The sequence below is a fragment of the Electrophorus electricus genome, chromosome 23, assembly GCF_013358815.1.
Source record: "Electrophorus electricus isolate fEleEle1 chromosome 23, fEleEle1.pri, whole genome shotgun sequence".
Classification (NCBI taxonomy): domain Eukaryota; kingdom Metazoa; phylum Chordata; class Actinopteri; order Gymnotiformes; family Gymnotidae; genus Electrophorus; species Electrophorus electricus.
In genome coordinates this window covers 6298423-6314449 of record NC_049557.1, presented here as the reverse complement: position 1 = coordinate 6314449, position 16027 = coordinate 6298423, and the positions used below count along the sequence as shown (strand labels likewise).

The following is a 16027-nucleotide window of genomic DNA, read 5'->3' as shown; positions in this document are numbered from 1 at the left end:
AGTGTTTCCAGCTGTCATAAAAAGACAATGCACACATTCATAGCTCATAATCACTACACTTTGCTGCATACACACATACACATACACATATGCAAACATGCAGGCATACTTACACATACATGCACACACACCTACTCACACCTTTTAATCTGTGTATATTTCAGTCATTGCTCTAAATATGGCCTCATACGAGTGCATCATGATGCTGTATGATGTAAACTGTGTTATTTTTTAAAATAAAACTTAAAACAAAAGTTGGGCTGCACTTCAATTATGTTTATTTCATTTCTGCAGCCACTCAGATCAGGTTAGTGGAAATTGTTCACCTGTATATTGATAATGTTATTTGACATCAGACTGATTTGGTGAGTAAGACCTGTGAGTGACATTAGAGCTTTATCACCTACAATGAGTAAAATAAACAAGAAGAAACAATCAAATTACTAAAATAATCCAATAATTACAGAGCCATTCAAATTTGCTTTGATTCAAGTGGGGCAGTGGTAGCCTGGTTGATGGGTCTTTGGCTATTGTCTGGAAGGTTGTGGGTTTGAATCCTAGCCATCAAACAATTACTTTTGGGTCCTTGAGCAAGGGCTCTTGGCTCTAGGGGTGCTGAATGATTACTTACTCCAGCTTGCAAAGAAGCTGGAATATGTGAAAAGAAACATTTCATAATACTGTATATATGACCAATTAAAGGCATTCCATCTGGCCTAGATCTTAAAGGTGGAATCTGTGAGTTATTTAAATGGTTATTTTACTTGTATTCTGTTTTATCTACATTTGCTAAGATATAAAACTTGCACTTTGACCATTGTTACTGTGTTAGTCCAAAACTGGAGTATATACTATGCAGAACATTTTTTTCTGTAATAATACACTGGAATTCAGTTATAAGCTTCATGTGTCCACACCACAAGGTGGCACTGTTCCCAAAATTACATAAAAAGCTCATAAGGGGCATTTCCTGCTGCAGATATCCCCTGACTTAAACAGATTATATACATTGACCAGAGGAAACATAATGATGGAGCCCACCATAGAGCCAGTTTGTGCTGCAGCTCCACACCACACGAGGGCAGTGTGGCTCTGGTCCCTTAGAATGACACCAACCATCACCTTCACATAGGACAGCAAGCCCATGAAGAAAACCCAGGACAGTACCTAAAAGTAAGCAGAGCATGTGTTTGGCTCCTTTTGTAATTAAAGATTTTGTCAAGGTTAAAAATGAGGACATGACGTGGGCTTTTTGGTTTGGTTTGTTTTGTGAGGTAATGCCTTAGAAGCGATGAAAGATGCAGGAAATTCTGCAAATAAAAAGTAATTACACACAACCGATCAATCACAATCAGATCGCACTGACATATTATCACAAGGACTGAATGGCACAAATAAAAACATGGGGTTTATTAAAGTATCCCGGAAGCTAAATTGAAAGTTTCAGGGATGGTTTCATGTTAGCTGGACTGCAATCCTGTTACATTCCTTTTCAAAAAGCAAACATAAAGAATCAAAACGAATTGGTTTTGCTGAGATAATCCTGCTTAATTAAGTTAAATGAAAAGCATTGTGAACTTACAATTGCAGCCTGTCCTGCTGGTGCATCTTGCAGTAACGGGCAGGGGCTCATGGCTGCCATGGCCATGTTGTACCCACCAAAGCCAGTCCCCAGCAAGCACAAGACACCCAGGAACACCAGTGAACTAAAAACAAAAACCCACACAAGTGAACATTAGTTAACAGCATTCATTCAGTGTGGCTCAAATGTTTAAATTGGTCACATTGTAATCAGGCTTGCTGAAGGAAATTGAATCAGAATAAAACTAATAGTGAAGTTGGCAAGTGGAGTTAGAGAAGGTATGGCCAAAAGCTCATATACAGTAGAAGCAAATATTTACTGGCAACCTAAAAGAACAGTTTACAAAGTAAAGTTATATTACATTCACTTCAAAATCATCACTAAGGAAGCTCTGTACTATATTTTCATGGTATCATACCGTTTGGGAGCAAGCATAGCAATAATGCAGGCCAGTGGATTAGCAACTGAGGCCAGGGCAGCTGACAAATGATAGGCCAGATTGCCATAGGGCATGCAGGAGAATGTCTGCACTGATGGCAGCAGTCCATTGGTGGCGCCGTTTGCCCACACCACCATGAAATAGACAAAAGTCAGCTCACGGGTGGTATAGAATGGCTTCACTACCAGAGGTCTTAACCAGCTCCTCTCATCATCCTCTTGGCTCTTTGTTGTAAGATTGCTTGCTGCAGGATTTTCCACACCCCCACAGACCGATATGACAGCACCTGGTTCAGGTACCAGATGCTCGGTAGAGATCTCAAAGGTCCGAGGTACCCAGTCCAGCATGGCAAAAGCACCAAGGCTTACCACCATCATGGCTGACAAAAAGGAGAAGAAGACCTCCGTGGAGAAGTTGGGAGGGAGGTATTGAGTCTCCAGTGCAAAGCTTTCATTGTCAGAGTGTGAGAGGTTATCCACTGTTTGGGAAATGTTGACACACTTGGACATCCCAACGCCCTGCGCCAAAGCTATGAGCCCAGGCACAAAGCCACTCAGTCCTTCGCCAATGAAATATGTGGTGATGTATTTGGCTGGGAGCTGCATCATGAATGGTAGGAAAGTGACAGAGGAAGTGCAGTCCACCAAGGCGAGGAAGAACATGAGGATGAAGAATGCTGTGCTCCTCAATTCACCCAAAATGACTGTAGTCTTCCTCCAGAATACTGTCAGGAGGACGCATGCTACAGCACCGAGTATCAGCACCAAATAGATCACCAGATTCTCCCGCAATCGTCCTGGACACAGCTTGTGCACAAGGGTAACTAAAAGAGGGCCAAGATTGGCCAGCTGGATGATAACTGTGAGGTAGGAAGGTAAGACCCATCCCTCTGGCAGAATGTTAACGATCAGTGGTAGCTCCACCCACATCCCATTAATGGCCACCCAGGAACCCAGGCCAAAGGCGCAGGCCAACATGTGAATGTACAGTGTCATTATAGGATACAGAATCCTAGTCTGACAGCAGAGAGATTTGAGGGAAATTTCACAGTTTGGAAATCCAGATGCCTTTTTTTGTGTCGTTTTGCTTTTGTTTTCTTCTTCGGTGGGTATATGTCTCTGCGATCACGTTTTTTTCCTTCCTGGGGATAGCAGACCAGCATCCACAGAAAAAGAAAAAAAGCAAAGAAATAAATATTAACAGTTCTTTGTATTAAAAGAATAGAAACAACTGAAAAAGGGACGAAGGGTCCCTGCTGACCCAGAGAATGAGATGCATAAGCTGTTCACTGAAAGCACTCAAAGGTGTGTGCTTATAGTCAAAAGTCTATAATTGCTTTAGATTGCTTTAGACTATAAATACTTATAGTTAAATTAGTGTCATATTGCAGGACAAAGTATTTGTTTTCCAGTTTATGAAAAAGGAAATAGAAGCGTGTGAATATGGATATACTGTATATTTAGGATATTACATCAACTGTGGATCATTATATCAGTACACACAGAAAATTAAGAAACTGACAAAACACATAAACTATATAATAATCATGCACCATGACAAATTACAATAAAAATGTGCCATTTAATTCATAGTCTGATAAACAAATCTCCTTGTAATGTAATTGTTTTCTTTCAATTTAATTTAATTGTTGCCTTTAGGATTTATAGAGTTAATTTTGATTTAATTCAGAAAAATTGCAGTTTTCAATACAGCATGATAAAGTAAAAAAGTAGCATTGTTGGTGTTACCTGCTTTTGTCAAGACCATGTACTGTCTTGACAAGTTTCCTGCTGACTCCTGCTGTACACTCATGATTAATCTCATTTAAAACACTTTGCTTCAGCATGTTTCACAACACACTACTAAGTTAGATTGGTGTGAAAACCCATGTGTTACTGGTACAAAACTAGGTGAAAGGTCACAGGCAGGAGATACTGCAGTGTTTATCCATTGTATTGAAGTTAAATGTGTTACAAATGCCTTTCCTGCCTTACTGATTCATCCAGCTCACACTATACAATGGCAGCCTTACAGAGACTGCATAAAGTTGGTGTATTAAGGAAAAGTGAATAATTTATTACAGGTGTGCAAATTTTTTTAAAGGTGTGTACAAGTTGGATATTTTCTGAAGACTTCTATTTATAACCTCTATCATTTTGTATGTGATAGAAAGACACATTCTCTATGTGCTCTTGCTGTTCTGCAGTGTTCAGTCCAACCCTTTTTATTTATGAGATTATATTTTCTCTTTGTATAATAAAGTTTGCCAAATGATGAGACAGATAACTACAACTTTTTAATTATAGATTTAATCAGGTTTGACATCATATATAAGACTTTCCTATGGTATTTTTCATTTCGTAGTCTAATCTTATCTTTTTCTTTTTAACAACTTCTTTTGTAGCCCTCTGGATTCACTGATCATGCCGGCGTGATCAAATAATATGACTGGTCAAGACGGCACAGCATAAATTCATAATTAAGTTGAACATTGCTGTCAAATTGCATATAAAGTGCTGACTTGAAACACCATTCTAGTTTTTGTTCGTTGTTGATAGACCAAGTAGAAACTATATTCAACAAAATAGTTGTTTATAGTTTGATTTATTTATATATTCATGTTTTTAGCCTTTAAAATGCTTAATTGGGTATCTGTGTGTTTTTTGGGTCCAATATGTTGATAAAGTATGTCACCAAATATTTATCAACTAACCAGCAACATAGGGTCATCTTCATCATCACCAGCTGACCTCTAAGCTGACTGATTAGCTGCTTGTTACTAATCAAATTCAGAGCTAGACTAGCTAAGAGGAAACAGGTATACTATAGGCAAGCCATCCTGACTGTAACAGTTAAGCTTATAGGTCAGTCCTGATGATGATGTTGCGGCCAGTAACATTGCACTGAGTGTCAGTATCAAATATCACACTGAAGCTCAAATATAAAGTATACAAAAGTATACACTACAAAAAATATACTTTAAATATTTGTGAAAATATAGTGTGAAAATGGGATTTTAATATTTTAAGTACCAAGAGCATTTGGGTGTGGCTAAAGAAATAGCAAAGAGAATGAAATGCCAGACTGAATTCCATTCTCATGTGTAAGCAGTGCTTTGACTTAAATAAGAATCTGTTGTATATAGGAATATCTGACCTTTGTACATACTGGAATTTGAACCCCACACTTCTTGTTCAAACAGTCATGCATGGCATAACAATTTAGATATTTTACTATATAAGTCTAATGGAAGGTCAATAAAGCACAATGTTTTGCAATAAAGTGTCAACGTTTTCATGTCATCACGAACAGCATGCAATTCTACTACTCACGCTTTGAGACAGTCTAAGGAATCACCCACTTTCACCGTTCCTTTCATTGGGCACATGCCGCAGACAGCTGAAGAGAGGTCACAGTACAACACCAGATTAAGCAGCATCCAGACTGAGATCACACAAGCACGTGGCACTGTCGCATTTTAATCAGCGTAAGGGCGAAGAAAGGTTTGGTCCCCCAGGCTGCCGTCACAACTTAGGACATCATGAAACTGCAGGAGAGGAGAGGCTGCAACTCATTACTGCTCATTACTAGTGTAACATTTACTCTTTGATTATTTTATTACTTAGGGCTACACTTACTGCCACTCAAGCTAGGAAAGGTTTCTGTCCTACTTATGCCATAAGAACAGTGAAGTTATTGTATTTTCAGTACAGCTTGAGCACATTCCCTTATTTTGTGGAATAAGCAACATCTTAGGGTTAGTTGTCATTAGCACAGAAGCAATATGAACCTTTCAGTGGCCCCACTCTAAGAAAACCAACTCCAATGTCGCTACAGGCAAGAAGTGCATGCCAAAACCTCTTGCAAAGTATAATGTTATAACCAAAGTCAGCAAATTCCTGAAAATGTAAAAACATAACTGAGATGCTTACATTTAAATGGTATGGAGTTTAAAACTAACAGTACATCATTGTGGATGCAGGGTGTAACAGGAACATTAGAGTTAGCAAAAAAGAATATTAAAATAAGTCAACTTATGTCAGTGCTTATAGGCACCAGAGCTGCCTCCTGTTGGACATAGTTCTGATGTAAAGCCAGCTCTACATACACCAAACCTGACCTTTGACCTTGCTTTACAGTCAGAATTGTTTGGGTTTTTGTTTGTACATTTGACTGAACCCAATTGTCTATTAATAAACTCACTAGTTATAGTTTATAATTATAATTTAGTGAAGTCCTGGAAATGTACCTTTGATCTACTGTTCTAAGTGCTTTTATCATATACACACGTCTAAAACATTGTTTCTTTGGTAACCTTATGTACTGTATAAAGTATGTGTGTGTACAAGTAAATTGTTTTACACTATTGTCCTAGTAAGGCTTGTAACCTCCTAGTGCATCATACTGGGTTACACATCAAATTGACAATCAATTATTTTAGGTGTCAGTGTGGATAGGCCTGCAAAAATGGTGTTTACTGGTTTTCAGTCAGCATTACTATATATAGACTGAATAATTTTCTAAATCTGAGAAAATGGTTATTTGGGCTTACCTGAAGAACTGATTTTAAAAATTGTTTATTGAATTCCTTTTGTCTAAATCATGTAGACACTAGCAAATCACATGAATGCAAACTATAATAGCCGATGGTACCATCTTGGCCTTAATGTTTCTGCCAGAATATGTATTTGCCTATTTTAAACAGTCATTTTAAATGTAAATATGAAAACTTCACTATCAAACATTACAAAGACCTTACGCTTAAAGCAGAGCATGAAAAAAATTGACATGGGAATGACAAAATACTCAACCACAGGGCACACGCAATAATATTATTTATGTTATAGTACAATATGAATTTATAAACAAACAATAATACAAAAAAAAAAGATTAGTAAGATGAACAATATTAAAATGATCTGTTCTAAGATGAACCAAATAAACAACCAATCACTGATCTTCTGTGGTCCAACCAGAGCTCAAAAAAATGAGAATAGAGAAGGGCCACAGTGTGGCTTGAGGAGTTGAGGCATGAGTTCATTCCAGATGGTGTGCGTCTGTGTGCGTGTGTCTGTGTGTGCGTGTGTCTGTGTGTGCGTGTGTCTGTGTGTGCGTGTGTGCGCACGCGTCTGTGTGCGCGCGTGTGTGTCTGTGTGTGTACGTCTGTGTGCGCGCGTGTGCGTCTGTGTGTGTACGTCTGTGTGCGCGCGTGTGCGTCTGTGTGTGTACGTGTGTGTGCGCGCGTGTGCGTCTGTGTGTGTACGTGTGTGCGCGCGTGTGCGTCTGTGTGTGTACGTGTGTGCGCGCGTGTGCGTCTGTGTGTGTACGTCTGTGTGCGTGCGTGTGTGCGGGAGAGGGAACGAGAGAGACACAGCAAGAAAATTCAAGGACAAATGAGACAACTAACAGATGCAGAGAGAGAGGAATAAAAGGATGAATACAAACAAGAAGAGGGGGAAGAAAGAAAGATGAACAGGCAGAGGATCTATGTGCGTGTGTGTGTGTGTGTGTGTGTGCGTGTGTGTGTGTGTGTGTGGTGTAGTACAGTCTCAGTTGGTGTATATCTGTCCCTCAGGTGGCTGCGGTAACTTCATGTTCTCTTTGCACATCATGAGTCTTCTAAGCTCCTGCAGCACCACTCGAATGCTGTAGGAGTTCTGCCACTTAGCCAGAGCAGACACCGCCCTCGTGTCCACCTGAATACACACACACACACACACACACACACACACAGGCAATTTCAGTCAAAACACACTTCACACATTTACACTCCTCTTTTATAGCACATTACAGCAGTGTTAGAACATATTATTCATATACATTTCCTCTTTGTCTCTCTAGAACCTAGATTAAAAGGAAGGCATTTCAAGTCTGAATCTGAAACCACTCATGAGTTTGCCAGTTTTATTAGTACTGCAAATCACCAAAGGCCTTTGGTAAGTAAGGATAAGCTTTAACAAAAAACTAAAAATGTAAACTCACCACACCACTGGAGTTGTGTACTCCATTCAAGTTTATCTTTGTCACAAATCGCACAAATGGAGGAGTCTCTGGATATCTGGGACCACATTCCACTCGCAGGCTGTACATCCTATTCTCATAGATGGTCTACCAATCAGAAAAGAAAGAAAGATTTGAAGGAGGGACACCAAACAGAGCAAATATACAAGTAAAAAAATTAGGGTGTAAACTCAGTCAGCCAATTATAGCTAAGGGTGAAATATATCAAAGCTTCATTTTTTAAAACTTTTTTTTTTTTTGACTGATCGGCTTTTTAAGTCAACAGACTGAACTTGTGAACATCAGTTTTGACTGACAGAAGCTAGAAGCTAAAAACCTGTTTTAAGACTTCAAAATGAGTTCCCTTTACACATGCTGCCTTCGTCAAAGCCAAATTGTCAGCCCTCACGTAACCAAAAAAACAAAACAACCTGTAATTGTAACCCTGCTGAACTTGTAGTATACATCTGACTGCCATAAAATAGAAGAGAGTAAGAGAATAAAGTGAATAAAGACCATAAAAAATAAAAAGGCTCCGCAGTAAACTACAAGTTACAGAAGTCCTAATTAAATTCAATGATTAAGTGCATTTTGTGAAATAATGCTAGGGCTCAGATTTACAATTCCCGAGCGTGTGCACCCAATAGATGCGTCCTGAAGCCTAGGACATAGCCGAGGTAGAATGGGGCCCTGCTAGTGGTGGAACACAAAAGGACCTGCTTGAAGGCTGGTTCATGCATATTTGAGATGGCCTTAATAGGCTGTAGCAACAATTCACAGCTTACTGATGTAAGCAATATGACATTTAAATCCCCTCAGGAAATTAAACTTGGAGAAAGAGATGAGGCAGAGTTTGGTGTTCTGGTTTGTTTTATTTTATTTTTGTTGGAGCTGGAAAAAAAGGTTCCGTATGGAACGTCTTTAAAGATAGGCTAATCAGTGGAGAGTGTCATTTTGGCTTTTTATATGCAACCTTGGCTATCTGATTAGATAACCTGCATTTTATGCTCGCAAATTAAATGTTCCAATAATGTCAATGTAAACACTGATATTGTATGACATTGTATTCTCAATTTTATTCAATGTATTCTCATGTTACTGTAGATGTAACTATATATGCCACACCATCTCTCGCTTCTTTATGCCATTTTTCCAGTGTGGATGATTAGGAGGTCTGGATGGGTAAAACAGGAGAGTCCTTCAAATTATCATAAACAAAGGATGCATTTCTCAGCTGCAATCTGACACAATAAAAGGATCCTACACAATGGGACAAGTTTGATAGAAATAACAGCCAAGAAATGTAGCCTATTACAGCTGCGTCCTAGGCTCCGAGACTCTACTAATTTAAGGCAGAGCCTTCAGACAGGTTACTGGAACAACTAGCATATGCCAGCTAAAAGCTGGCCAAGCAGAAGCATATGTAACATAGCATGGGCAGAAGGGGACAAACCAACTAATAAAATGATCTGAAAATCAACTCTGAAAAATAGGCTGGCCATGAGGTGCAATATGAGGTGCAATATAACCCCTCATTCTAGAATGAATGATGTTTCTAGGTTTCTACATCATAAACTAAACTGTCCTCAACTGTTGCAGATTATTAATGGACTTCTTGGGTAAGCACTGCAATAAGCTATCCTAGATGCATCAAAGGCATGTATGACTTTCTCAGCGTTGGTAATGGAGAAAATGACCTAGACCTTAAAGATATTACAGAGGTGATGGGTTATTACACCTTATTAGATGGTTTTTAAAACTGAGGTCATGGACAAAAACAATGTACTTTTGATCTTCACAGATAGAAATGTCTATATAAACAAACATTGCTCTCCCCTGAGTGTCTTTTACAATAAATAGAACCTGTCTTATTATTAAGTTGCACAAAGTTTGGCAACATCCATTGGTTGAGGTTGATGTCACCTATGCACTCCAGTGAGGAGCCTATACACATATAGTTATCTGGTGCTAAGGCCAGATATAGCCGATTGTTATTGGCATAAAGTTGGAAACAAATAATATCTACTGATTATATCAGTCAGGATAAGCAAAGAGCAAAACACTGACCCGTGTAAGACACCACAGGGTACTGTGTAGCACTTAGATGTGCTCAGTTCAAAACAACGATTCATGACTATTTAAGGTTTGAAACAGTCTTAACACTGTGTCAGAGAGGCCAACCCAGTTATCAAATAAATCCTCATGGTCAACTATATAAAATGCATCAAAGATGTCATTGTCAATATCAAACCATGTAAAGTCTAAAGAAGTGAGGTCTCTATTGCAATGCAAGGCTTGTAAACCAAATTGGAAAAATTCATAAGCTGAGCTGAGACAACCACTTTAAGAGCTAAACTGGAAACTACCTTCAATAATTCTGCCCAAAAAAATGAATGCTTGAGACTGGTTTATAGTAACTAAACATGTCGATATTCATTCAAAGCTATGTGGATAAATTCAATTACAGACTGAGAATATTCAGGACATCAGACAATAATGTGCAAAAAACTTAACTTAAAAATTACTGAGGTTATGGGTTAAGAGGTCATCTTGAGGACTTCAGGAGTGAAATGGCTTGAGAAAGTGTTTTTAGACTGACAGCTGAAAAACTGGATGTGGTATTTTTTTTAATATCTGCATAGTAACTTATAAAACCATGAAGGTGGTAACTTGAAATGTTTCCTCTTAAAGTACTGATTTTGTCACTAAAGAATGCAAGTGAACTCATTGCTTTTACCGACAGAGAAGAATTCAGTAAAAATCCCAAGAGTGGGATTAGTCAACCTATCCTTAAAGACAAAAAAGAATCTTTCTGACTGTCAATGTCAGACAGGTAAAACACACCCTGCAAAACTTCATCACTGTATGGAGTTCTTTCAGTTATTTCTTACAGATGCCAAAGCAAATGGCTAGTTTTGTCAGTTGCCAGTGCAGCTGCTTTTATGCGGTCGTCGCTTTTAAATTTCAATATGTGGGGACATATCTCCAGGGGGCTTTGATGCTGCCTGAAACAGTCTTGGTTTTCTGTGGGCTGAAACTATCGATACACGTTCGGTAAGTCTAGGGCTAAAGTTCTCAACTAAATGAAAACAGGGATGATGTGAGAAGAGGAAGGGAACATAAGAGCATTGAAAGTCTCTACAGAGTGAGCAGTAAGAGTGTGACTCAAAACTTTCATTATTGCTCGTTTTGCTACAAATGGATATTTCAGTAGTGGTCCGATCTTGCAACATCTATAATCTGTGAGACTATTATGTCTCGTTTATGTTAGATGTTGCATATAGCCCTGATTGTGCCCAGGGGCACAAGAGTTTAGTATAGTCTAAAGAGCACTGTGGGCAAGTCAATGTAAATTTTAAAATGTCCAGTAATTAAGACACTCAAAAATATGACCCTATAGACCCTATAGAGCAGCTTCCTAAATCCATCAAGAAATCTTTTACTATGTCTGAGTGGGTGACAACCAGCATTAGAACAAATGTAATATCTTGAAACACAATGCAACATGTTCACATGATGAAAATTCTGAGAAATCTCTTTGCAGTATTGCTGTGATAAAGACATACAACCCCACTGACCCTCTTATTAATTCCAGAAACATTGAAAAAAATTAGGAGGAGCAGTTTCCTTGAGTGCAAGAATACTGTTTCACATCTCCATTAGAAAAAAACATTCAGCAATTTCACTGAGCTGGCCAAATTGATGATTTCTGATCAGAGCTCACTGTGTGCATGAGCAGAGTGTGACCCTGAGATCACAGAGTGCACTGGGTGCTAACCCTGGCCAAAAGCACGTTCGTTTTATCCATCTTATTTTTCAGTGGGTGGATGATTACTGAGTGGTAACCAAGGAGTTCTCCTCTTGTCGATTTCATTGCTGGCTGAAATTATCTATAAAAAAAGTTACAAGCTTGATGTGAAGTCCCACTAGCCTGCTAAAGCAGTTATCCCATGACTGACTATAGGTACTTGGCCTGATATGTGCACTTGTGTAGGGCAAGGGTTAAGAAATTAAGCAACTGAAGAAAGTCCTCATGCCACTGATTAAGTTCTCTATAAGCACAGTAGTTGGTTTGGGTGACGAAGCGTCTAAAATCACCCGAAGTGGAATACAGATTACACTTAACAGGCTCTGCTCTTAGCATGTCAGGGCTAGTTTTCCAGAACTAAGGGTAGCTCAGTGTTAGCAGAAGTAGGCTAAGGGTCACTGTGCTCAAAAGGTCAATTGCTAGTTTTCTGAACAGATCAGTATGAAGCTGACATGCAAGTGGCTATATTGACAAATAATGTCAAAGTTTTGCGTGTGTGTGTGTGTGTACACAGCATTAACAACATTGGGCCACTGAGCAAGATGATCATGTTTCTACAGCGTGGGTGTGTGTCAGCCTACTTCAGATTATACAATCATGGCTCTCTTCGGTGTCTGCGTGTTTACTGCAGGGATTGCGTATGCATGTGTATATGCATGTCGTAGCTTCTCCAGTGTGTGTGTGTGTGTCTGTGCTTGTTTATGTGAATTTTCAGAACATGGAACATTGAAAAGCCAAAAATATTTATTTTTATTACTGAAGTTAGTTATATTTATGTTTCTTACTACATACAGGGGTGTGTGTGTGTGTGTGTGTGTGTGTGTGTGTGTGTGTGTGGTGTATGTACTCCCGTTAGGCTGACAATGATACTTTTCCAGCACCTGAGGGTTACGTGTATACATGTGTTAACTAAAACAAACTTTTGTCCATGTGTTGTGTGTTTGTTTTTTTTGTTTGTTTTTTTTTACCCGTGGTGGACCGATGATCATGCCTCGCCAGCGCGTGAGCGTCATGTCATCATCATCCTCGAGGCCCCAGCTGACTGTCCCATCCCCCACTCCCTTCTGGCCCTCCTCCAGCTCCTCCAGCAGACGGAAGTTCCGCGGCACCTTCACGCCTGAGCATGAGCACACACACACACACACACACACACACACAATACTCTGAAACACTGGATCACACAACAAACTAAAAAAATCTTAAAGTATTCACATACAGCACTGATCAGGAATGAGTGAAAACACCGTATGATCGGCTCAGAACACAGAAACAAAGAGCATGGATAATGTGTGAATTTCAGCTACCTCACTAAGGCCCTAACGAGCCAGACTGTACATTAAAAACTAGACGTTTTAGCTGATGCAGGCTGGCTGGGTTTTTTTTCACCTTAGTCCTCAGTTGCTGTATCTGTAATCATTCCCCGTGGGGCTTTCACCATTTCTTTAAAAGGAAACTGTGAAGGTTTAAAAATTGGCCCTAGGAAGGATTAAAAATTGGCTCATTCATCTCTTTGTCCCCACAGTAAGCATGCACAAGTGGCACTGGAATGTTCATATTCCATTTGCATTAACTCATTTGTCTCTCTCACACACACACACACACACACACACACACACACACACACACACACACACACACACACACACATTTGCAGTTCTGGCACAACCAGCTACTTATGTTTCCATTCTAATTCTTCCCCACCACATTCAGGCCCAAACAATGCATGAGGTGCATTTAGTTGTCATTCTTTGGTCCAAGGTCATTTAGCCCAAGCTTATGCAGGCATTAACAGTTACAACATAGATTTCTATAGGACAAACAGTTAGAGCTTGCCTATGCCCATTTTTTTAGATTTTAAATCCAATGCCAATATAAGTAATAAGTAGGATGAGTCAGTGACATTAAAAATTTTGTCCCTCCATGAAAGTAAAATGTTGAGTAACATAAATCAGTGGCTTGTAAAAAAGAAAAAAGCCACTTTGAAAATAATTAGAAACTATAATGACAAATGTTTTGGAGTAGGTACTGGAGGCCTTTATTCTCTCCTACTCAAAAGGTATAATCAAACATTAACATCGCAGAAGCTATGGGCTTCAGCTTTGATTTTTAGATATCAAGTGCATTCGCACTGTGTAAATATAACTAAAAACTTCCTTCAATCAGTGATACATCGGACACGCTATTGGTTTTTTAAATAGGATGGGCTACAATGCATTTTTGTAGGTTATACCAATTCTGAAAATTATATCGCTAGGCTAGAATTCTGCAGCTCCGTAACACTTATACGAGATGGTGTCTTGTTATATTTACATGCAATGAACGATGCTTACCGTCTATCACTAATTAACATTAATTAAAACACACATGGTAGTTATTTCTACAAGCCCTGACTATCACACTAGAGCAAATTGCAATCACGAAAACATCAAATGCAACTCCAAACATCATTCTCCGAGAACAGCAGGGTAAGACTTGCTTTAGTCTATCGACAATGCAGAGGGTGACAAAGCAGCTGGCAGCCAAACACATCCACCACAGCAGCTTGTCTTAATTAAGCTTAAAATTACATATCCATGAAGCTAACTCAAGTAGCTATTCATCAAACAGTTAGCTAGCCGGCTAGCTACCGAGCTAAAGTCAGTACGCAATCAGTAAAAATCAGTCTGTATGGGATGTCATCTTAAAAACGAGAAACAGTACCGCTTATTGTTAGCTAATTCATATGCTGTTAGCCGGTAGGCTTGCTTGCTAATACTAGCAAAGTGATCTGCTGGTTAACTGCCTGTAACTTACACCAGGACTAATATAAACAAAACATGGCTTAACTTGATTCGTTGTTATACTCTCCAAGTTCGGATCAGTTATTCTTTAACAAACTTGTGAAATGCTTAAAAACAGAACTGTAAAATTAGGGAAATGATTTACCTGATCCGGCGGCGACCGCCATCTTATAAGTAAATAGTGAATGGGTGCGCGCACGTACCATGCCTGGGCTCAAATCACGCAAAACCCGTCAAACAGCGCAAAATGCGCGGGCACGACCCAAGACCGTTTCAAGCCGTATTGCTGACAAATGTACGACTATTTCAAATAGTTTGTGTTACTCTTACTGGACTCAGAACTATTGTAAACCATCATGCATACTATATTCTTGTACTGCAGGAGGTTATAATTACAGCAGGAATCATGAGATTCAGTCCTGACAACATGACCTGCACAAACTCAAGCAATGCCCATTTTAAAATCACCTAATCTATTTTATGAAGGGAATGATAATCAGTTTTTGAGGTACAGTGGCAGTAAGGAAAACCTATAACTATTCACCCATTAAAACCTATTAAAACACATTATAACCATGAGATATCTTTAAGTTTATTAATTTCAATATAAATATAATGTTTACATGATAACATTAGTCTTCCTAAAGGGAGACAACAGAAAGGCATCAAGGCATTATTTTTCAACATTTTAGTTGACCACCCACATCAGAATTGGAAACCTAGAACAAAAAAACAAGGTCCAATAACTTAATATAAGAGTTTGAGGTGTGAGGCAATATGACAGTAGACTGTGCCAAAGACACAAAGGTACTTGCAATAAACTTTCTTCTCCAAAAAGAAAAAAGAAAAAAAAAAAAAAAAAAAAAAAGAGATGGGTCACAGAGAGAGAGAAAAAAAGTATTAAATGGGTCACAGAAAATCCAATGGGCAGTATATGCAACCAGCCTTTTTAACCATTGTAGAATAATTTCACCCAAATGTTTTACCACTTGGCTTATGAGTGAAAACAGAAAAAATCATTTTCCCATTGTGCTGTAGTTAAAGACATGCATTTGAGCACATCCAGAAGTTCAAGCACCATCACTTTAAGTGATTACCAAATGCACTAAAAGTCACAATCAGAAATATCAGCCCCTTTAGTACAATATAATAGCAACTTAATTTTTTTTTAAATATGTAGGCAAACCGACACTTCATAGGCAAGTTGCTGATGTTTCTTCAGGTTCAAAGCCCCAAGTAAGAGGTGTACAGGCTCATAGTGAAACACCGTATGAGGTCACAAGTCATTTACACACCATCATCACTAAAGGGCTGTTATGTCTGCTACAGGTAAGCATTTTCTTCGTCCCCAGTATTTTAAAACTTTAACATATATGGAATCTAGGATGGAACATCACTGTTAATAGCCTAAAGTCCAA

General features: G+C 38.9%; 2 protein-coding genes across 3 annotated transcripts; both read right to left on the bottom strand.

Annotated features, from left to right (window-relative positions):
* Positions 1 to 939: 939 nt before the first annotated feature.
* slc52a3 (solute carrier family 52 member 3) lies at positions 940 to 7148 on the bottom strand. 2 transcript variants are annotated; one of them, XM_027031360.2, is made up of 4 exons: positions 5354 to 7148; positions 2001 to 3162; positions 1583 to 1706; positions 940 to 1167 (listed from the first exon to the last, which is right to left on the bottom strand). In XM_027031360.2, the coding sequence occupies exons 2-4, from the start codon at positions 3014 to 3016 to the stop codon at positions 955 to 957; spliced, it is 1353 nt and encodes a 450-aa protein (XP_026887161.2). In that variant the 5' UTR covers positions 3017 to 3162; positions 5354 to 7148; the 3' UTR covers positions 940 to 954. The 2 variants fall into 2 exon arrangements, with proteins under 2 accessions (XP_026887161.2, XP_026887162.2); XM_027031361.2 differs by lacking the exon at positions 5354 to 7148 and adding an exon at positions 3770 to 4056.
* A 178-nt stretch (positions 7149 to 7326) lies between these two features.
* Positions 7327 to 14803, bottom strand: LOC113591013 (ubiquitin-conjugating enzyme E2 variant 1-like). The gene is made up of 4 exons (XM_035522115.1): positions 14755 to 14803; positions 12798 to 12946; positions 8004 to 8129; positions 7327 to 7717 (listed from the first exon to the last, which is right to left on the bottom strand). Exons 1-4 carry the CDS (start codon positions 14774 to 14776, stop codon positions 7571 to 7573), a joined length of 444 nt encoding a protein of 147 aa, XP_035378008.1. The 5' UTR covers positions 14777 to 14803; the 3' UTR covers positions 7327 to 7570.
* Between the last annotated feature and the right edge of the window lie 1224 nt (positions 14804 to 16027).